Below are 22572 nucleotides of genomic sequence, written 5' to 3'. Positions count from 1 at the left end.
GTAAAATCTGTAAATACAGTTTTTGTTCACTTTTGCTCCATGTGTGAAGTGAGTAATTTCAGGTGTGCATATACATTTTGAATCAGTGAGTTTTGATTTGTGTAAGAGAATAACTCAACTCAGTAACATAAGATGGTTGTATAAATGAATAAGATTCATTTGGAATTGCGGAAATCATTGGTGGAAACACTTTGTGGATTGTAACTACCCAGTGGCCCATAAGGTGTGCTGCAGTTCTGTTTAATGAAAGTTTTGGTAGCTGAAGCTGTGGCCACCATTGATTTCTGGTGGTGGGATAGGGGACACGTGACAGTGTTGTAAATATAGAAATAAGCAGGTACAAAGTATGAAAGTTACATGAAGGGAGAATAAAAAATTACAGTCAAATGTGGTGAGCTTTACAAAACACTTACAATTATGCAAAAGAAATTAAAAACAGTAAGAGATTCTGTTAGGTTACAAAATACAGTTGTTTGTGGCTTATAGTGAATGACTATTTGTATGACATGTTTTGGTTCTTTAGTTGTAAACATGAATTCCACAAATAACGGTTTTGCAAGACTTGGCTAATCAGTTTATCATTTAGAGCAAGAAGGTACTAAATATTAGTGCCCAACCACCACATACCATGACATCTACAAGGTGTTTGATACTGTTCTGCTTTGTTTTCTAATGAATATGTAAAGCTTGTGGATATTGAGGATCCAGCTTCCTGTCCAGCCATACAGATTAGAGTTTTCCATAGTTTCTCTAAAATCGTTTCAGGCAAATAGATGGGATGGTCATTTGTAAATGACTCGGCAGGTATCCTTCCCCATGCTAGTCCAATAAGGGCATGCACTCCATCTCTGACTTTATCACTGACAGAACACAACTCCAGTTGCATGCCCCCCTCCCCTCCAACCTTCCACGGTTTTTTAAAATTATTTTCTGGTACAGTCTGCATTTCAGCAAATAACATTTTCCTGCTGAAAAGATGTACCCCGTTTTTTTGACAGCACTAACTCCAATTCTGAAAATGATTGTTGTTGGGGTTGTGTAACATATTTTACCTCACTAGTTTATTTCTGTATTATATTATTAAGATTGGAGTCGCAGCTTGGTGGCATTGGTGCATGATGGTGGTTGAAATTTCTCATTCTGAAACCAGTAGGTTGCAATATGCATGTGAAATGCAGAAGATGGCATTGTATTGATAGTATGTGGAACTGGAGGGCTTTTGATGTGAGTATGATTAATGTGGGAATTACAAAGTTTTTTTTTATAAAACAGCTACTGCTGAAAAGTTTTATGTGAGAAAGCTCCTTCTTAACTGTAAATATTCATTGAAGTTTCATGTGCTGTACTTAAGTAAAATATGGTGATCGGAATATGTACAATTCATAACTGGAACAACTCAATTTTCTTGATTGAGTTGCACTTTGGCAGTTGTAAATGTCAGCAGGCAATCTATTACTGCTGCCTGATAAACAAACTTGGCTGGAACACAGCACTGTAAATAGTTTGGATACATAATTAGTCAAAAGTTAACCACAATAAGTCTGAACAGTTTTCTGCTTTTCATTTTTACATTGTCAGACCAGAACATATTTGATAAATTGTGATCCCATGAAACTCGACTAGCTCTGTTCATCCACGGAATTCAGAGGGCAAGAGGTAGTGGTGCCCAGCTTGATACCCTATTTTGTTGATGTTAAAAAACATTGGTTGAAACAGTTTTACATTTAACACATCAGAAAAGTTATTTTGGGTGAGCAAGATAAGTGGGACACCGTGTATGTTATAAACATTTCAGTAAATCAGAATTCAGTGTCATTTATATAAATAAAAATTGTTGAAGTAATGCAGTAGCTCATAAGAGAAATATTAGCCACTTGGGTGTCCTTGTCTACCAAGTTCCCTATATTACCTATCTTGCCATGCCCTGTTTATAGGTCATTTTTCTGCAGTCTGAATCTGATGAATCTTGTGCAAGAAGTTGGATGTTCTCTTTGCATCCAATATTGTGTCTGTATATGTGTGGATGGATATGTGTGTGTGTGCGCGCGCAAGTGTATACCCGTCCTTTTTTTCCCCCCTAAGGTAAGTCTTTCCGCTCCCGGGATTGGAATGACTCCTTACCCTCTCCCTTAAAACCCACATCCTTTCGTCTTTCCCTCTCCTTCCCCTCTTTCCTGATGAGGCAACAGTTTGTTGCAAAAGCTTGAATTTTGTGTGTTTGTTTGTTTGTTTGTTTGTGTGTCTATCGACCTGCCAGCGCTTTCGTTCGGTAAGTCACATCATCTTTGTTTTTAGATATATTTACTTCATAGTGTACACTCATAACAGCTGCTGTGCCTGACGAGGGGTAATAGGACAACAAACGAACAATGGATTCTCAGAAGCCAATGCTATAATGATATGATTTAGATCACAAAATAACATGTGTGTAATGCAAACCAAAAGTGGTTGGATTGTAAAAAAATAGGATTTTGGGGTTAAATCATATTGTTTTTTGCTCACAGTCAATTAAAGCATAGTATCACCTTCCATCCTAATGTACATCTCAGACAGACCAGTCCGTCACCCCAACCAAGATTCTGTATTTCATAAGAAATCAGAAATATGGAGTTAGTGAAAGGTTGACCAACAATACAATGTTAGCAGCGTATTAAGAGCTTGTCATTGGCTGTCCCAAAATATCCTGTTATTGGCTACCTCTAAGTTGACGTGATAATGCATAACAAACATCCACTCTAAACTGTGCACAAACATTACACAGAAATGCAGATTAGTAAGCTAGAACTGATCTAGTAATACTGTTATGCCTGCAAACACCACCACTTTGTTTCACATATGGTAATTGCATGAATTCTACTACATTTTTATCTTGACGTAATATTTTTGCTGCCTGCACAGTGCGAAGAAAAGAAATCGGAGGAAGAAAAATTCCATAATTACTACAGAATCAGAAGCTGATAAAAAGGCGTATGACTCTGCTATAGAAGAAGAAATTCAGGCAGGATGTAATATCTCTCTCCAGGTAATTGATGTGATTTGATTTTTGTTTGAAGGTTAACAGAAAGTAAGTTGTGAACTTAGTGGACAGACACCATCATTTACAATTTCCTAGGCACTTAGTAGCAATTTTTGTACAAAATATACGTTGAAATGACAGTATGTGATACAGAGGAAAATATAAACTGTTAAGTATTTTTTGAAAGCATGTTGTATGTCAGTCCTTTGTTTGTATTTGATGAAGACAAACTGGAAGTGTTCTTCAGGTACGAGTGCTAGAACAACATGAATCTGAATGGTGGTAAGTGATATTCATAGCTGTGCATGATTCAGGACTCCTGGTTCAGTGTATTATATTTTCTGAGACTATGACATTCAAGATATCAACCCCATCTTATGAACAGTGCCATGACCCATTACTCTTGAATCATTGTGTTCAAAGTAAATAAAGTTGTCCAAAGCAAATTAGCAAGTCACTCTGGCTAAACTGATATCAAAATTTAATTCAGACACTACCACATATGTATGAAAGGACAGTAAGACACTCATCGGCTACCATTAAGTATGAATAAGTATAAACCCCATCCTAGTGCCTCTTTTAAGACCACAGCAGAGGTGACAGTTTCTGTTAGTTTGAATAGCCACTTGGCTTGTAAATGATCTGAAACAAGTAGCTTGATTAGAGTTAGTGATGGTTTTGCAAGCTAACGGTGAAATGAGAATGTGACCTTCAGTACTTGATGCCATAAATCTTTATTGGCAACAATATATAGTTCAGGTGAGTAATAAGATTATGTAGTAAGATATTTCATTCACTCACTACAAAATAATATTAAAATATTTAATATTTTGGTGAATTTTAAACACTACCTTGGCGGACATCTTTTCTCTGTATCAGCTCAAGCATTTATGAGATGTTGTATGAAGATCTGATCTTACTAGAGATCTTTTACCTCTAAGAACTAAGAGCTGGGATCCGTTGTTGGAAATTATATTACTCAATTTTCTCCACATATTTTTCTCTCACATATTGTCAACATCACATTGAAGCATTTCAGCCAGCTTGAACTGATGAGGGTGGTGGATACACAATATTAGGCATATATGCTGCGACTTATGTCTTGTCACTGCAGAATGATGACTTCCAGTGTTTAAATATCGATGAAGAGTTGCAATGATCTTTGTTTTTTCTCCATGCAAACAAGGCCACATACATGAAATACATTAGTGATGTGTCTATAAAGTTTGATGCACTGCGGATGATCTACATTCTTATTAAATCAGAAAGTGTATTCACAAATTGCGAATGCAGAACTACCTAAGCTATAAAATTTACTGGAAACAAATGAAAATTTGTACCAGACGAGGACTCAAACCCTGATGTGATTCCCACACAGGCAGGGACTTACTTAGTTTTCTCATCAGGTTCCCTTGGCTTTGGCAAGAAATACATTTGTGCCATGTCTGTCTTTCACAATGTGTACAAAGTTCGATGCTGTGTTCTTTAGGACATGCATGCTTGAGAAAATTTACCATGCACAACTTAAAAAAATCACATGTAAATCACAGAAAATATTGAGCTCCTCCCAGCAATTTGTGTTCCATAGGTCCACAGAAATCGGCATGAATCACTTCTCCAAGTTGTGTAGTACATTACTGTGATGACTGAAAACTGCTGTGATGCTGCTTCCCCATAACACATGCTCTGCAAAATTCTTCACCAAAGTCCTGAACTTCAGCACCACATTGCTTCAAAAATTGCTGAACAAGGCATTTGATTTGAGACCCAATCATTCATGAAAAATTTGCAGGATCCTTTGATGTAAGATTTACCTCAGGATTATGAGATTGAATTTGTTTTGTCACTCTGATGGCTTTAACAATGCCATTGCTTCAGAACTCGCCCTTGTGTTTTGATGAAATAAAGTCTAAACTATTGTTCATAGCATGTGATAACAGAAAGAAGGTTTCTTCATCCTTCTGAAGTATACAAAACACTATCCATATGGCGTAGCTCCACTCTCCATTGACAAAATCTTCAAAATAAATGGTCCCTTTTCCTAGTGCGTTCATAGTTCAATTACTGCCCATACGTATCTGCAGTAATTTTGCAAACTTAGAGAACAATACGTACCACTCAATTTTCTTAGTCATATGATTCGTTGCCCCACAATTGGTGATCCACAAGTTCTTGTCTAATTCTGTGCTCATTACTTCACCAATCAAAGCCTTGTCAGACATTTCACTTTCATTTTGGTTACGGATACTTTTTTGTTTTTATTTAACAAGTGGAAACATTTTTTATAATGTATAAACCCGCCACAACCAAAACATTTAAGCTTCTCTTTGTTGATTTGTTTTGTGTTCATTTGACAAAGTAACATTCCTCTGATAAGCATGATGATCATCATCAGATGTTAACACATCCATTAAATGTTTTAGTATCTGTCGATCTTCAGATTGTGCCCACCATGACTGTCATAGGCTTTCATGAGTGTCAGGCAGTGTGTCAAGTATTCAAACCGTTAGTGATTTATCAGGCTTCACGTTGGGTTGCTGCATGCGAAGTACCAAGTTTTCAAAATGAGCGAGATGTATCACCATGTCATCACTTTTAATTATATGAAAATTGACAAATTCTGACCAAGGAGAATGTGGGGCTTGCTTTTTTTTCTGTTCAAACACCCCCCAGGGGGCTCATGGTTCTTTCATGAGTTCGTGCGTGGTGCACATGGGGCCCCGAGCTATTGCAGCTCATTTTTCATTCCCTAGCTGCTTTTCCATCTCCCTGCCCCCTCCCTCCCTATCCCCACTCCTTCCCCGTTGCCTCCTCCTTCCCCTCTCTCGGCCTTCTGCTTTATGTCGACATGGCTACTCCCGTGGTTTCCTGTCTTGGTTGCTATTTTGTTCCTTTTGCCTATTTTTTCACCATTTTGGCATTTCGGTCTGAGGTTTGACCTCCACTTCAAAATTTCCTGTTTTTAGTGTGAGCCATATGGGGCAGATTTTCCTCCCTAGCATCTACAGTGTGGATTCCTCTCCCCTCTCCCTTCCCCTCTCAGTTTCCCACTGTAGCCCCCTTCCACCCTGTGAGGTTGTAGCACGTGTAGCCTGTCCGTGTGGTGGGACTGTTATGTACCCATAGGGCTGAGCCCCCTGACAACACAGGGATCACACTACTGATATGTGAGCTGTTCCCTCCCCGTGTGTGCCAAGGAGTGGTTGCTTGTCTTCTTGGAGCATCGGAACTCCTGACAACGGCCGACGTGCCAGAGAGCCCTTGCTGTGGCTGGGTGGTGCCTCTGGTCGGAGTGGGTGGTATCAGGGTGAATGCTTGGTGTATGAAGTGTATCAAGCTGCAAAAAGCTGGCCATTCTCACACAGCCGTCTCTTCGAATGGTGAAGGATCCTTAAATGCTGTCTCTTATGACCCGGCAGACTTCCCCTCCCTGGCTACACCACGGGAGGAGGGCCAGGCTCTCGCTGCCTTGGGCTCAAACCTTTTCCCCATTACTTCCTCTGTACTAGGACAGGTGGGGAAACATTCACCGCCACAAAGTTATTGTTTTTTGTGGAAAATATCGAGGACAAGTTTGGTGAAGTGGAGTCTATTAGTAATCAAAGCTTCTTCTGCCACCCAATCCGGAGCTCTTAGTGCCTGTGATCGTCTTGGCAAACTTCAAAGTGTCAATCACTCCTCACCCATCTCTGAGTATGGTCCAGGGAGTCATTTTTCATGGGGACCTCACCCTGCAAACTGATGAGGAACTCAGTGGAACTGCAACGGCTACTATCGTCACCTACCGGAAATCCAGCGTCTTGTCTCCTCTTATTCTGTGTTCTGTCTTATTCTCCAAGAAACTTATTTCCGTGACGACCACTCTCCCACTTTACGTGGTTATCATGCGTTATGTCAGAACTGTGCTGGCGCTGGTATAGCATCTGGTGGGGGTCTTCACTTTGGTTCGCTCCTATGTCCTTAGTGACTGGATTCCCCTACATACCACCTTGGAAGTGATAGCGGTTAGAGTGCAAATGACTCCGGCAATCACCATTTGCAATGTGTACCTCCATCCAGGTAGGACACTTGCTTATGCTGCACTATCTACCTTAATTCAGCAACTCCCGCCCCCATTTATCCTCCTTGGGGATTTCAATGCCCACCGTCCACTGTGGGGGAGTGTCACATCAATGGGCCGGGGTATCCTAATCGACCAACTTATCGTGGACTTCAATTTGTATCTCCTTGACGATTGTTCACCACCCACTTCAGTGCCGCTCATTGCACCTTCTCTGCTATCGATCTCGCTTTCTCCTCCTTTGCCCTCATGGCTTCCCTACATTGGTCATCCCATGATGATCTTTATGACAGTGACCACTTCCCAGTGACATTATCCAGGCAGACAGGCCCCCACGTTGGGCATTCCGCAGGGCCAATTGGCCTTTATACATGTCTGCTGTCCGCTTTGACACCTCCCTCTCTAATTTTATTGATGTAGTCGTGCAAGGCATCACTGTCATTCTTCTTCCTGCTGCTGGCACTGCTGTCCCCCTATCCACAGGGTCCCCTTGTCATCAGCCAGTACTGTGGTGGACCAAGGATGTCACTTTCCAGGACCGCTGACGGGCGCCGCAGCGATTTAAGCGACACCCCTCCCAGACCAACCTCCTCACTTTTAAGTGTCTCCGTGCAAGGCTCGTTACATTATCAAGTGGAATAAAAAGGAATGCTTTGAGCGCCATGTTTCCTCTCTGGGGACATATGCCTCTTTATCGCAGGTTTGGTCGAAGGTCCGTAGTGTTCTGGGCTGCCAGCAACAGTCAACTGTCCAGGGTCTGATCATCCAAGGAGCTCTGTGCACTGACCCATTGATCCTCACAGAACACCTTGTGACACACTTTGTGATGGTAATGTTGTCAGATTCCTACCCTCCTGCCTTTCTCCAGCAGAAACGCAGAGTTGAACTGACCCCTCTCCATTTCATCCCGCACCACTATGAGCCCTACAATGCTCCTTTCACTGAATGGGAATTGGTGCAGGCTCTTAACTCTTCACGAGACACAGCCACAGGACCAGACTCCATTCACAGTCAGATGATTCAACACTTGGATGTTCCCCAGAGGCAACAGCTCCTCAGGGTCTTCAATCACATCTGGCTCACGGGTGCATTTCTGTCACAATGGCGAGACAGTATAGTTATTCCTGTCCTTAAGCCTGGGAAAATCCCAACATCTTTAGACAGCCACCACCCCATTAGCCTTACAAATGTGCTTTTTAAACTGCATGAAAGGATGGTCAACTCCAGATTATGTTGAGTACTAGAATCTCGGGGCCTTTTGTCACCATATCAGTGTGGCTTCTGGGCAGGGCAATCTCAAACCGTCCATTTACTCCGATTGGAATCAGCCATCCGACAGGCTTTTACTCACCGCCGGCACCTTGTCGCAGTGTTCTTTGACCTACATAAGGCGTATGACATGGCTTGGCGCCATTACATTTTAGTTACCCTCCATCACCGGTGTTTCCGTGGTCCCCTTCTGATTTTTATACGCGACTTTTTGTCTTACCGGCTCTTCCGGGTTCAAGTTGGCACTTCACTCAGCCTCCCTTATATTCAGGAGAATGGTATCCCACAGGGTTTTGTGCTAAGTGTCATGCTCTTCCTTATTGCCATAAATGGGCTTGTAACCACTGTTGGGCCTCTGGTTACCCCGGCATTGTACATTGACAATTTTTGCATCTGGTGCAGCTCCCACTCAATGGTGTCTGCTGAGTGCCAGCTCCAAGGCGCCATGAGACAGGCCTCTACGTGGGCCACCGCCCTAGGCTTCCAGTTTTCCTCCTGCTGACATGGCTGCCCCACATTTACCATCTAAAGACTACATGCATGTGGAAGCTTAATGCTCTCCGCCTCCTGGCCCACACATCTTGGGGAGCAAACCATTGCACTCTTCTTCATCTTTACTGTGCTGTGGTTTTGTCCAGACTCAATTATGGTAGTCAGGTTTATGGCTCAGCAGTGCCTTCCACTTTGAAGCTCCTTGACTCTGTCCCTTATTGTGGGGTGTGTCTGGCTATTGCTGCCTTTCTCACTAGTCCTGTTGATAGTCTCCTCACAGAAGCAGGGATTTCCCCCCTACACATCTGACGGAGCAAACTCCTTGTTTCTTATGCAGTTGCCATTCGCCAATTCCCTGACCATCCTGTATACCCTGTGCTCTTCGCCATTGAGGGATGTCTCCCTCCTAACACCCGTCCACGGGTGGGATTGCTAGTTGGCATGCGTCTCACTACCCTCTGCTGGGACCTCCATCTTCACTCACTGGACTGCGCCCCATGTCTTTCCTCCCATACCCCCCCTTGGATGGTGCCTAGACCACGGATAGGACCGCTCTCTTCCAGGGTCTTTAGGTCTCTGTTGCTCCTATGGTTTACCAGCATCTTGTATGTGCCATCCTTGCAGAGTTCCAGGGTGCCACCGTCTTTTACACTGGTGGTTCTAAGATTACTGAGAAGGTGGGATACACGTTCACATCTCCTACCAGCTTCGAGCACTATTTGTTGCCAGGATCAGGTAGTGTATTTACAGCAGAGCTTCCAGCCATTTACAGGGCCCTCCTTTTTGTTTCTCAGGCCTCCCTCCACAGTGTTTTAATTTGTTCAGACTCCATGAGCAGCCTTCAGGCTATATATTGATGCTACTCTCATCACCCCTTGGTCTCTGCCATCCATGACCTTCTCTCTGCCCTTGAACATGCCACCTGTTTAGTAGTCTTTCTCTGGGTCCCGAGTCATGTGGGAATCCCAGGGAATGAATTGGCTGACCGTTTGGCTAGAGCAGCAGATACTTACCCCCTTTTCCTTTCATGATTCCAACTGCGGATATGCGGATCTGTGTCAAATCTCTTTGCCCAACAGTGGAATGCCATCTGGAGTCCTAGTGCTCATAGTAATAAACTCCACACAATCAAGGAGTCTACTGCAGTTTGGGGCACTTCTTTCCGCCTCTCTTGGAAGGAGTCCACCGTTTTAAGTCGTTTACGCATTGACCATACCCGACTCGCCCATTGTTTCCACCTACGTAACGACCCGCCCCCACAATGTAGTTGTGGTGCCAGACTGACGATATATCACATATTAGTGGCATGTCCCCTTCTTTCGACACTTTGTGCTAAGTATAGTCTTCCTGCTTCCTTAAATTTAATATTAGCGGACGATCCACAGATGGTTGACCTGGTCCTCGGTTACCTCCGTGAAAGTGATTTTTATTTCCAGACATAAGGTTCTCCTTTAGTCCTGGAGCAGGGGCCGTTTGGTTGTGATAGAGACTCCTTTTGCAGTCTCTACGGTCTGTGACCCCATGACTGCCACCCCCCCCCTCCCCTTTCCAGTGTCTAGATTTGGTCTCATCTTTTATGCTTATACTGTGTGTGTTTAACATTTTTAGCAGACTTTCTTATGTAACCACCTTTGGAAATCCGGGACTGATGACCTCGTCGTTTGATTGCATACTCTCTCAATTAATCAATCATCACTCAATCTGTTCAAACACAGCATGTAGCTTGTTCCACATATCTCACCCAACCAACAATGCCATGACTCCTGCATCAACAGTTGTAATGATGATCTACCTGTCTGCATCATCAGCATTGTCCCATGTTTTTAGCACCCACTGACAAAACTGCTGGTTTTTGCTCATCGCCAATAAACACCTGGAATTTGCCACCTGATGCACGTAATATGTTTCTGCTGAAAATGTCCATATGGTCCAATTTTCAATCCCACACAGTTTCTCAATGCTGTGGAAGTCCATTGTAGCCCTGTAAAACAGTTCAGATTTGCAGCTGCAAAAATTCCACATGAGAACATACTGGACAATTGTTAAAGTAGAATACAAACTACGTAAATCATAAAATGCACACAAATGCATTTCTGGAGTCATAAGATGTGCAATAACAGTACCCAATTACTTACTTACAGCATGTTATTTAGGACAACAACAAAAGACATTACATACAGAGAGATGTTTCGTAGCAACAAGGTTAATGTAAGCATTTCACTTTAGCGTACAGGTGGGCTGATGTGGGAGTTGTCTGGTGAGGGGGATAAGGGGGGAGACAGAGACAGAGAGAGAGAGAGAGAGAGAGAGAGAGAGAGAGAGAGGGGGGGGGGGGGAGGGAATCAGAAAGACAGGGTGGAGGTGGGGTGAATAGTTAGTGGGTCAGAGGGAGGCTGCCCGTTTGCTGGCTAGGAATGCAGAAGGGTGGGGTGGCAGGTGCACAGGCTAAGCATGTAATGCGCTGGTGTTCAGAGGTAGTGGGGAGCTGCACACAATGAAAGTTATGCAGATACATGAACTGGAAGGGACTAACAGGACAGGGAGGGGAAACTGTTGGATGGAGAGTGTGATGTCTGCGGGTTAACAAAGGTTGAGGCGAGGAAGATTACGAGAGCAAAGAAGGTACTGCAAGGAGCACAAAATGTTTGATTTAAATGGCTGCTTCCCAACCTGTTCCATCCAGATTTGTCCCTCTACCACCAGCTTTTCTGAACTATGCAGATGGAAGTTACCCTTGCAATACAGCCTTTGCTCTGGTAACATTTCTGGCTTCAATCTCCATTAACCCATTGCCCCCACCCCAACAATTCTCGCATTCGGGAGGACGACGGTTCAATCCCGTCTCCGGCCATCCTGATGTAGGTTTTCCGTGTTTTCCCTAAATCGCTTCAGGCAAATGCCGGGATGGTTCCTTTGAAAGGGCACGGCCGATTTCCTTCCCCATCCTTCCCTCACCCGAGCTTGCGCTCCGTCTCTAATGACCTCGTTGTCGACGGGACATTAAACGCTAATCTCCTCCTCCTCCTCCTCCTCCTCCTCCTCCTCCTCCTCCTCCTAACAATTCTCTATTTGTCTGTCCTAACATCCCTTTCTATTCACATCTCTGCTTCACCTTCATTGTGTGCTGATCCCCACCAGCTCCGGCACACGTGCATCACGTGCCTAGCCTGTGCACCTGCCACCCCTCCCTCCCTGCATTCATAGCCAGCAAGCCAGCTGCCTCTCTCAAAGCTGAAGCTGCCCACCCCAACCCCTCATCCTACCTCCCACCTCTCTCCTGCTCTACCCATGCCACCCGACACAATCCCCATCCCATCAGTCCACTTGCAAAACTGCAATCCCTGCATTGTGCATCCAGCTGGTATGCTGTAGGGGCACAGGCGTACATGCACTTGTATCTTAGCTGGAGAAAGCTTTTACTTACAAAAGCTAGAAAGTTTTACTTCTCTTTTGTGAGTGTTAATTGATGACTCTAGATTGTTGCTGTTCGGTGAGTGGTCTGTTTTACCCCCAAAATATTTACAAAAGTAGTGTCCAGAATGATATGCTGCACAGCAATGCTTTCATGTGGACTAAAGTTGTCTGATGACACTACCATTTTTTTAAGCTTTTTTTGTTTTTAATAGATGCATCAAATTTTCCAGAACGGTTTTCTGTAAACGTGAAACTTCATACAATCAGGTAGTCACTGTAGCAGATTTGTTTTCTCTTCTATTTGGATTACTTCCCAAGGGTCCAAGGCAGTAGTTGTCACCACAAGGCAGCTGGCGTAATATGCGGATCATATGCAGCACCAATGAGAACTGCCATTCCTGGGATGAGTGACTACTTATATTAGGCACGTCAGCCAAGGGATCCCACCAATTGATGCGGCAGTTGCCTCGAGGGCATGGCTTACTTCTGGCATTTGTCTTGCAGCGGCCACTCACAGTGCCATGAGCAGAGCCAGCATCAAGTATGTATCAGTTTTGAACATTTGTGATAACTCCATATTGCTGTCAGTCGGTTACATCAACCACCCCCTCCCCCTCTCCAAAGACAGTACACAGGGGTGGGAGCAGCCCCTATGGTGTGGGCTGAGATGAGGGATGGCGGGACAGCAGACAGTATGGGGTCTGGGAGTGGCCCTGATGAGGCGTAGTCCGGGCCATGCTGCATATCAATGTCTAAAATCCTAGAACTGTCAGGAGCAGGCATGGCTGTGCACAGTGCGTCCACTGGAGTTGGAGGCTGCCTCTGCTCTAACTGAAATGGAGAAAGGCAGAGGTGCCAGGATCCACTCCATTACCTCCGGGGCACCGAGGGCCTGGCCGGGGCAAAGCAGAGCTGATGGCTGGAGAGGCGAAGAGAGGGTGAGACAGCAAGGCATCCATGGCTGGGGACACCAGCTGCGGCTATCGGGAATGTAGCTGGTTGTGGTGGCACAGTCAAAGATGGCCCCAGCAGAGAAATTGTACATCTGGTGACAGAAACACAGGACGTACAATGACTGAATGATTGTGCCCACACGAGGACACAGAGCTGGAGGCAGAGACGGCTTGAGGCAGAGGGGAGGGGGGGGGGGAGGAGCTGTGGTTCTGGTGGAGACAGCAGTGTAAGGGAAGTCCACAGTGGCTGCTAATGTGGTAATTCAGCATGGCTCTTCTCAGCATGGCCCTTTCTAGCAATGGGAGTGGCTTGATAGAGGGCAAAAAAATAGTGTGAGGGCCTCATCCGTGGAAGTAGTGTGTGCCATGGTCAACACTATCTCCTTGAAAGCCTGCACTGTACATTCTGCCTCCCTGTTTGATTGTGGGTGGAACAGGGTGGTGAGCAGCTCTGTGATCCCTTGGAGCTTACAATAACGGGCGAATAGTGTGGATGTAAACTAAGGGTCTCCTGTCAGCCATTTTCTTGGAAAATGGCCCCCATTGTTTGAGAAAATAGTCAACATGAGACCCTCAGTAGCAAAGATGTGAGAGGAGGCCGTAGTGACATTTCCTGATGTAGAGGCAAGTGGGTGGATGTAAGGAAACTTGGAGAACAAGTCAACCACTATGTACCATTTCCACTGCGAAAAATGGGCCGGCAAAGTCAATATGGAGACATTCCCAAAGGTCTGCCAGGGGTCAGCTTGCTGCTGATGGGCACACGTGAACCATTGACTCAGTGTCCCTTTTGACAGGCAGCCAATAACATGCTGACAGACCAGCTGCTTTAAACATGAAACACCCCAGTGACCGTCATGTAGGAGATCAAGGACCTTGGACTGCAGAGCTAGCAGAATAAGGACCTGAGGCCAATCTTGTTCCATTTGAAGGAAGGGGAGTCTATCATGGAGAGAGTTGTGGCCAGAGGGTAAAGTATGTCTTCAGGGCACTGTGGGTGGTTGTGAGCAATCCCTGAGGTCAACCATCCTGAATCCACTGTTCAATGGAATGGAGTGTGCAGTTTGCCCATGTCAGCTGTGACAGCTGAGCATCAGGGGGGAACTCCTGAATGACCAGTGACAAGTCGGAGGCTATTTGAAAAGTGATGACTTCCTGAGCTTCAAACTTGAGATTGTGCCTGCCGGCAGACAATACAGAGTGCTGATGTTTGCGTTGTGACTGGAAGGTATGAGGTATATACAGATATATACATAGGTATATACAGACAGAAACAATGCCCAACACTGAAGCCTTTGTGCCGTTTTGTCTAGGAATCCAGGCTGAAAACCAAACAATGTGTAATGGCTTGTTTGCAATCAACTGAAACTTCACATTGTACAGATAGGTATGGAACTTTTCACTGTGTAGACAATAGCGAATGCCTTTTTCTGTATCTGCAAGTAGTTGGAGATGAAAGCAGATTAGTGTTTGGAGCCATGATGGTCCTGGTGGGAGAACACTGTGTCAACTCCAGGGTGTTAGGCATCAGTGGCAAGGAGAAAGGGCTGTCCTGGCGAGTGCAGGATGAGGCATTGCGTCAATTGCAGAGCCAGCTTTAGTGCCTGAAATGCTGCCTCACACACAGGTGACTACACATGAAGTGAGCCCCCTATCTTAGTCAGAACATTGAGTGGTGGCGGGGGGGGGGGGGGCTGAACTGAGCAACCTGTGGGATAAAACAATCATAATAGCTAATCTTCCATAGAAAGGACTGTAGTTCTTCCAGAGTTTGGGGCGGAACATGTCGATTGCCCGCATGTGGTCTTTGATGTGGTCTTTGGTCAGACACATGCCTTGTTTATGGAGGAGGAAACCAAGGTACTCCACAGAGGGCTAGATAAATGTACACTTATTGAGGTTACATTTCAGGCCCTCAGCTGATACGCAAGATAACAAGGAGTGCAAATTCTGAAGGTACTGGGGCACTAGCAATTCCAAATGGAAGCTGTTTGTACCTATACAAGCCAAAGGGCATGTTAAGCACCAGCAGCTCACAGGAATCTGGATGTAACAGCAGCTGTAAATATGTGTCTGACCGATCAGTCTTTGCATAACAGTCTCCATTCTGTTGCCTGGAGAACAGGTCCTCTGGTCATAGAATTTGAAAAGAATCTGTGATCAACTGGTCATTCACAGCCTTAAAATTGCTGCACCATCTGAGAGAGCCATCCAGTTTTTTGACAGTGAAAGGCGGGGGGAGTGCACTGACTGGAATACCATAAGAAACTGGCGTGATCACATTGAGGGTGGCCATCATGTCCAATTCTGTCTTCTCCGTGCCGTGGAGGACATGAGGAAACAGGTGCACCCATGCAAAGCATGGAGCTGAACCTGACCTCAAGTGAAGATGTACCTCGACAGATGCTGCCCAACCCAAACATGGAGCGAACAATTCTTAAAAGGTCATCAAATCTCTAATGCCTTGGAACACAATATCCAAATATACTCGGATATCATCAGAAATACTTGGATATTATCAGAAATGGAAAAACCAAATTCCTTGAAGGCATCTAACCCAAAAATGTATTTCACTGTGCTGGAAGAAACCACAAAAAATGAAAGCATGCAGGGCACATTTTTATGAGACCGCCATCAAAAACACACCCTAAACTGGAATTTCATGACCACTATATGCCGTGACCTCCTCCTAATGTGGATACACTGGAGGAGAGCCCAGCATCACATAGATAGAACTATTGCTTGAAGAAGATGCACCAGTACCCACCTGGAATGGTACTGCCAGACCCATCAGGTGCAGCGTGATGTGAATACCAGTAGAAACAGGGGAGAATACACTGCCCATGTGCTTGCCAGACAGGGAAGGTGATGCAACCTCCAGAAAGGAACTATGACTGGGAACACTCGATGTGTTGCTGACCAAACAAGTTGTTTACTCGGAATGTTGGGTTGTGCCCCAGTTTTCTTGGTGCTTTCTTGCAGCGTGTGCACTGTTGGCCTGTCTGTCAGGACCGATGTGGCAAAACAAGACTCCCCTCTACGGTCAACTGCATGTGGCTTCAAAAGCCGTAGTGATCTTGAGAATTTTGTCCAAGAAAGGATCAGCAGGGCTCATAGCTTGTGTGCACACTTACCTATCCAGTGCAAACTGAAGAAGAGAATCCTGGATCATGGAATATGCTTATGATCTTCGACAAGTACCCACCGAGAAGTTGAAAGCATGACGACTATAGCTGCAAAGTTCAGTGACCCATTCCATCTAAGATTCTGATGGCAGCTTCCACCACCAATAGAATTCCAATCTCGCACACGCCATCAGAGACTGGCGTCCACACCCCTAATTTGGTGACAAAGTGCAAATACTAGGAAATGACTAAGTATTGGGATTCACTGTAAGTGATAACTTGTGGAGCAAAACTAACACATCTTGAGAGGATCATGACAGAAAAAAGGATTGCTTCCAATCGGTGTTGGTTATCTGGTATGCCACAAAATTATGGTTGAGACGTTGTTGTGAATACGTGGTCCACTGGTCAACACTATCCACAAAGGAAGGAAATGGAGGAAAATGTGTGATCATATGGAGCACCAACAAGAACTGTCATTCCCTGCAGAGCACCTGCTTATATCAGGCAGGCCAGCCACAGGATTCCACCAGGTGATGCAGTGGTCACCTCAAGGGCATGGCCTCTTTCCAACGTTTGCCTTGTGGCAGCCACTCGTAGCTTGCAGCACCATCAGCAGTGTGGGCATCAAGTATGTATTGATTTTGGACAGTTGTGTTTACTCCATCTCGCTGTCTGAGTTGGTTACATCAGAAGTGCCATGGAGCATTACGTAAGCAGCTGCGGGTCGGTAGTGACATGTGGGTGCCAGCGCATTGCGCAGTAAGGATAGCAGAGTTCAGTGGTAAACAGTGCTAGCCGTGAGGCACGGGGCTGGTGTCACCACACCAGGGCAAGTCTCTTGTTATGGCAACATCACTAGATGCCCGGTTTTAGTGAAATAAATGGGCACTGGAGACATATAACTAAGTCTGGATTTTAAGAAAGTGATCATTCATCACCTGAAACCAACAGTATCTCCACAGTGCCAGAATGATGTCAGACAGCAAGACGACTGGACTCCACCAGCAGAAACAGCGTGTTCGAGACCAGGCTGCTCTTGCCATCTGCACTAAATCCTTCACAATACTTGGTGTCTGTCCTTCCATTCTGCCATCTCCACCTGCTGACTCAGACTCTGGTGCCGAGTGGCTAGCAGGACGCAGTACCAGAACACCAACTGCTGGCTGATGTCCGTCAGAGGACGGCAGGTTGTACCGAGGCACAGCAGTCTCCTCACACCACTACCGCAGCCATGTGTGGAGTCGAGGCACTATCTCTCTAGTGAAACGCCATAACAGCATAATGCGGCACGCTGCAGATGTCGACAGCCATGGCCTACAGAGGTTGCTGGCCTCAGCAGCATGAGGTGCCGGCTGAGCAGCAGTGCCAGATAGGAGCTGCCACCTGTGCAACAGCCCCAGCCAGTGTCAACAAGAAGGGGCATGCCTGTCTTGCTATGTCATATGTATCAAGATCAGTAAAGCTCTCTTGAATTGTTAAGTGTTTGCCTGAGTCCACAGCTTGTAATCAGCATTCATTCACCCCCACCCACATCATGCCCGGCATGCCACACATGGATGTGCTGTTGCACAATACTATCTTAAAGACTGAACAGCTGTATACATATCCGGGTGTTCCGACTAGGCCGGCCAGAGTGGCCGAGCGGTTCTAGGCACTACAGTCTGGAACAGCGCGACCGCTATGGTCGCAGGTTTGAATCCTGCCTGGGGCATGGGTGTGTGTGATGTCCTTAGGTTAGTTAGGTTTAAATAGTTCTAAGTTCTAGGAGACTGATAACCGCAGCAGTCAAGTCCCATAGTGCTCAGAGCCATTTGTTCTGACTAGTAATCAGAAACAATGTTTCTTTTCATTTCTGTTTGTCTTTGTTACTATTTAGCTTGCTGTCAGCAACTCACGTAGTTTGATGTATGTGTAAGGCTGTATCGTGTTGTAGTACTCATTTCATTTCTTCATGTACATCTATCTACTTATTCCACAATCCACTGTACAGTGCATGCCAGAGTGTAGCCTGTACCACTGCTAGTCATTTCCTTTCTTGTTCCACTCACAAATAGAATGAGGGAAAAATGGCTGTATATGCCTCCATGTGTGCCATAATTGTTCGTACCTTCACGGTTCTTGCATGAAATTATGCTGGCAGCAGCAGAATCATTCTAGTCACTTTTAAAGATGCCGATCCATCCGAGGATTCCCATTAGAGTTCCCCAAGCATATTTGTAATACTCTCATGTTGTTGTAACCTATCAGTACCAAGTCTAGCAACCCACCTATGAATTGCTTCAATGTCTTCCTTCAATCTGACCTGGTGCGGATCACAAACACTCGAGCAGTAATCAAGAATAGGTTGCACTCCATTCTTATATATGTTCTCCTTTACAAATGAACCACACCTTCTGAAAATTGACCATTTACCTTCCTTCTTACAATAGTTACACGATTCTTCCATTTCATTTAGCTTTCCAATGCTATGCCTAGCTATTTAATCAGTGAGACTGGGTCATGCAGCACACTATTAGTGCTGTATTCAAACATAAGGGTTTTGTTTTTCCTACTCATCTGCATCAACTTAAGTTTTTCTACATTTAGAGCTAGCTGCCATTCACCTCAGCAACTATAAATTTAATAAACGTCGTCTTTTATCCTCCTACAATCACTCAATGATGACATCTTCCCATGCACAACAACATCATCAGCAAACAGCAGTAAATTAATGCTTATCCTGTTCACCAGATCATTGATGTATATAGAAAATAACAGGTACTCCATCGCTCTTTCCCGGACACTCCAGACGATACCGTTGTCTCTGATGCACTCACTGTAAAGGACAATTTACTGGGTTCTGTTAACATAATGGGTTCTGTCAACATACTGGGTTCTGTTACCTAAGAAGTATGACATATCTGGGAACCTTTTCCATATGCTAGTACCCTTGTTAACAGTCTGCAAAGGGACAGCATGTCAAATGCTCTTCGGAAATCTAGGAATGTGGATTCTGCCTGATGCGCTTCATCCATGGTTGGCGGGATATCATGTGAGAAAAGGGCAAGCTCAGTTTCGCATGATTAATGGTTTCTAAAACCATGCTGGTTCATGGACAAGAGCTTTTTTTGTCTTGGGGAAAAGTCAGCTTTCCTTTTCCTCTTTTCTACTACCACTCGAGACTGGTCTACAAGTGACGTGATAGAAGCCTTAGACCTGATTAACAATTTTACATAGGACGAGAATTTTCTTGGGTTCTCAGCAAGAGCTTTTGTTAAGGTATGATGGTAATAGTAGTTGTGTGTGTGCATCTTTTTACAAGTGCATAAATTTCTACTAATTTGTGCCTTCCATCATTTGTATGTTCTCTTTTGATCTGAGAGTGCAACAGCCATTGATTCCACAACATTTTCTGAATTTTGTTGTTACCTTTCTTTATTCATGTATTCAACACACACTTCTCAAGAGCACGAGTTGCAGTCTGTTTAAACTTTGCCAATAATACCTGTACACCCATCACACGAGAACTAAGTGGTGTCAGTTCATCATCCAAGTGGAAAGCCAACAACTGCTTATCTGCTCTTGCTAGCAGAATACCCTCCTAGCTTCCTTGATGGCTTTATTAACTTTAGTGACCATCATTGCTATGATACTGTGACCACTAATCACTGTCTCTATACTGATGCCATCAATAAGGTCAAGCCTGTTTGTAACTACAAGGTCTCAAGATTTCCAGTGCTCATGGGCTGTTGAGCTAGATGCTCTGGCATGTTTTTGTGAAACATGTTAAAGAGCAGTTCACAAGACTGTCTTCATCCCTTGCAGTAAATCCATAGACATCCCAGTCTATACTCAGTAAATATAAATCACTGATCTGGGGATTTCCATGCTACTGACTAGACTCCCTTGAACATCTCTAAAACTGTCCCATTGGAATCGGATGGCCAGTGAAAACATCCAACAATTAACTTGATTTCACCTGGAACTGTTATGTGCAACCAGATACACTATGTCATCAAAAGTATCTGGACACCTGGCTGTAAATGACTTGAAAGTTCGTGGTGCCCGCCATCGGTAATGCTGGAATTGAATACGGTATTGGCCCACCCTTAGCCTCGATGACGGCTTCCACTTTCACAGGTATTCGTTCAATCAGATACTGGAAAGCTTCTTTGGGAATGGCAGCCCATTCTTCACGGAGTGCTGCACTCAGGAGAGGTATCAATGTCGGTCGGTGAGGCCTGGCACGAAGTCAGCATCCAAAATGTCCCAAAGGTGTTCTGTAGGATTCAGGTCAGGACTCTGTGTAGGCCAGTCCATTACAGGGATGTTATTGTTGTGTAACCACTCCGCCACAGGCTGTGCATTATGAACAGGTGCTCGGTCATGTTGAAAGATGCCATCGCCCTCCTCGAATTGCTCTTAAACAGTGGGAAGCAAGAAGTGCTTAAAACGTCAGTGTAGGCCTGTGCTGTGACATGAAAATCACGACTACACCATAACACCATCACCTCCGAATTTTACTGTTGGCACTACACACGCTGGCAGATGACGTCCACCGGGCATTCGCCATACCCACACCCTGCCCTTAGATCGCCATATTGTGTACCGTGATTCATCACTCCACACGACGTTTTTCTACTGTTCAATCGTTCAATGTTTACACTCATTAAACCAAGCGAGGCATCATTCGGCATTTACCGGCGTGATTTGTGGCTTATGAACAGCTGCTCGAACGTGAAATCAAAGTTTCTCACCTCCCACCTAACTGTCATAGTACTTGCAGTGGATCCTGATGCAGTTTGGACTTCCTGTGTGATGGTCTGGATAGATGTCCGCCTATTACTCATTACAGCCCTCTTCAACTGTCGGCAGTCTGTCAGTCAACAGACGAGGTCGGCCTGGACCCTTTTGTGCTGTACATGTCCCTTCATGTTTCCACTTCACTATCACATCAGAAACTTTGTACACAGAGATGTTTAGGAGTGTGGAAATCTTGCGTACAGACATATGACACAAGTGACACCCAGTCACCTGGCCACATTCGAAGTATGTGAGTTCCGCGGAGTGCCCCATTCTACTCTCTCACGATGTCTAATGACTACTGAGGTTGCTGATATGTAGTACCTGGCAGTAGGTGGCAGCACAATGCACCTAATGTGAAAAATGTATGTTTTTGGGGGTGTCCGGATACTTTCTATTACATAGTGTAACCTCACTGCCACACTCAAATTCGACCTCAACACAGACAATATTTTAGTCAGCTGCCATGAACACTCCCCCCTACTATAGCATTTAATCTGTCTTTTCGATACATGTTCCATGGATCACTAAATATCTCAGATTTCTACTTCAGGTTTCAGCCAGCTCTCGATTCCAAGAATAGTTGGAGCATGAGAAATTTCCTGGAGGGCAGTAAATTTGGAAACTTTGTTATGAATACTTTGACAGTTTACTAATAAAATTTTAATAGTCGAAGTATCATTACTCAGTGCAGTCTGGTTTCACTATCTGCGTTTCATCTGGCAAGTGTTCACCAGAGAACTTCAAACTACCTCTTAGTGTAAAAAACCACCATGTGCACTCCACAAGTACTCTGCTAGCAAGTAGCTGCTTCCTTTGTGTAGTGCACCCCTGAGCTATCAAGAAGGGGTCCTACAATTCTGCACTGATAACACAGGTCCAGAAATCTGTAGCCAAGACTGTCACAGAGTCAATGAAGACTTTGGTTGAGACACTGCACTTGGCTCCAAACCAGAGGAGCCGATCAACTGTGGGAACAATGCTGCAAATTGCGAGCTCTGCTCGCACTCAATGTGCGAGGCCAGCCACCTCTATGAATTGGGAATGGCCTCAGAACCAAAGCGACAGGTGTGGTTGGTGCCAACATCACAACTTGCACTTAACTACACCCTGCACACTCAATAGCAGCAGGTAAGGCCACCTCCACATCTTGGATGAGGCCCCCCAGCTGACATACAAAGTGCACATTGGTTTTCTTCCCAGCCCTGAACCCTGTTATGGCCTCCATCACACACCTAGCATTTGAAGCTCCCAATAAATAGCAAATCTCGGCCTCCATGTGCCTGCTCGGACCCTGGAGAAGGAACATTAAGTCACAGGGTGAATAAGCGAGGCCAAATTGCCAATCTCTAATTATGCCTTCTGCCCTCTGCTCTCTGCCTCGAGTGGTGCAAATGTGTTACCATCTGCTACTGGTCCTGCTGCGAGGGCATGCACTGAATTTAAGGAATATACTAC

The 22572-nt window shown here is 44.9% G+C and overlaps 1 protein-coding gene across 2 annotated transcripts in view; it reads left to right on the top strand.

Annotated features, from left to right (window-relative positions):
- Positions 1–22572, top strand: part of LOC126248921 (glycylpeptide N-tetradecanoyltransferase 2-like) — a 93221-nt gene that overhangs the window by 5615 nt on the left and 65034 nt on the right. The window contains exon 3 of one of the 2 annotated variants that reach the window (XM_049950415.1): positions 2899–3022. The exons of the other annotated variant lie outside the window; for it this stretch is intronic. Within the exon in view, the coding sequence (XP_049806372.1) occupies positions 2899–3022 (124 nt within the window). The remainder of the gene's footprint in view (positions 1–2898; positions 3023–22572) is intronic. 2 annotated transcript variants of the gene reach the window in all.

This window comes from Schistocerca nitens, chromosome 3 (assembly GCF_023898315.1).
Source record: "Schistocerca nitens isolate TAMUIC-IGC-003100 chromosome 3, iqSchNite1.1, whole genome shotgun sequence".
In the NCBI taxonomy this organism is placed as follows: domain Eukaryota; kingdom Metazoa; phylum Arthropoda; class Insecta; order Orthoptera; family Acrididae; genus Schistocerca; species Schistocerca nitens.
The sequence above is the reverse complement of the archived record's forward strand: the minus strand, read 5'-3'. Positions and strand labels throughout refer to the sequence as shown.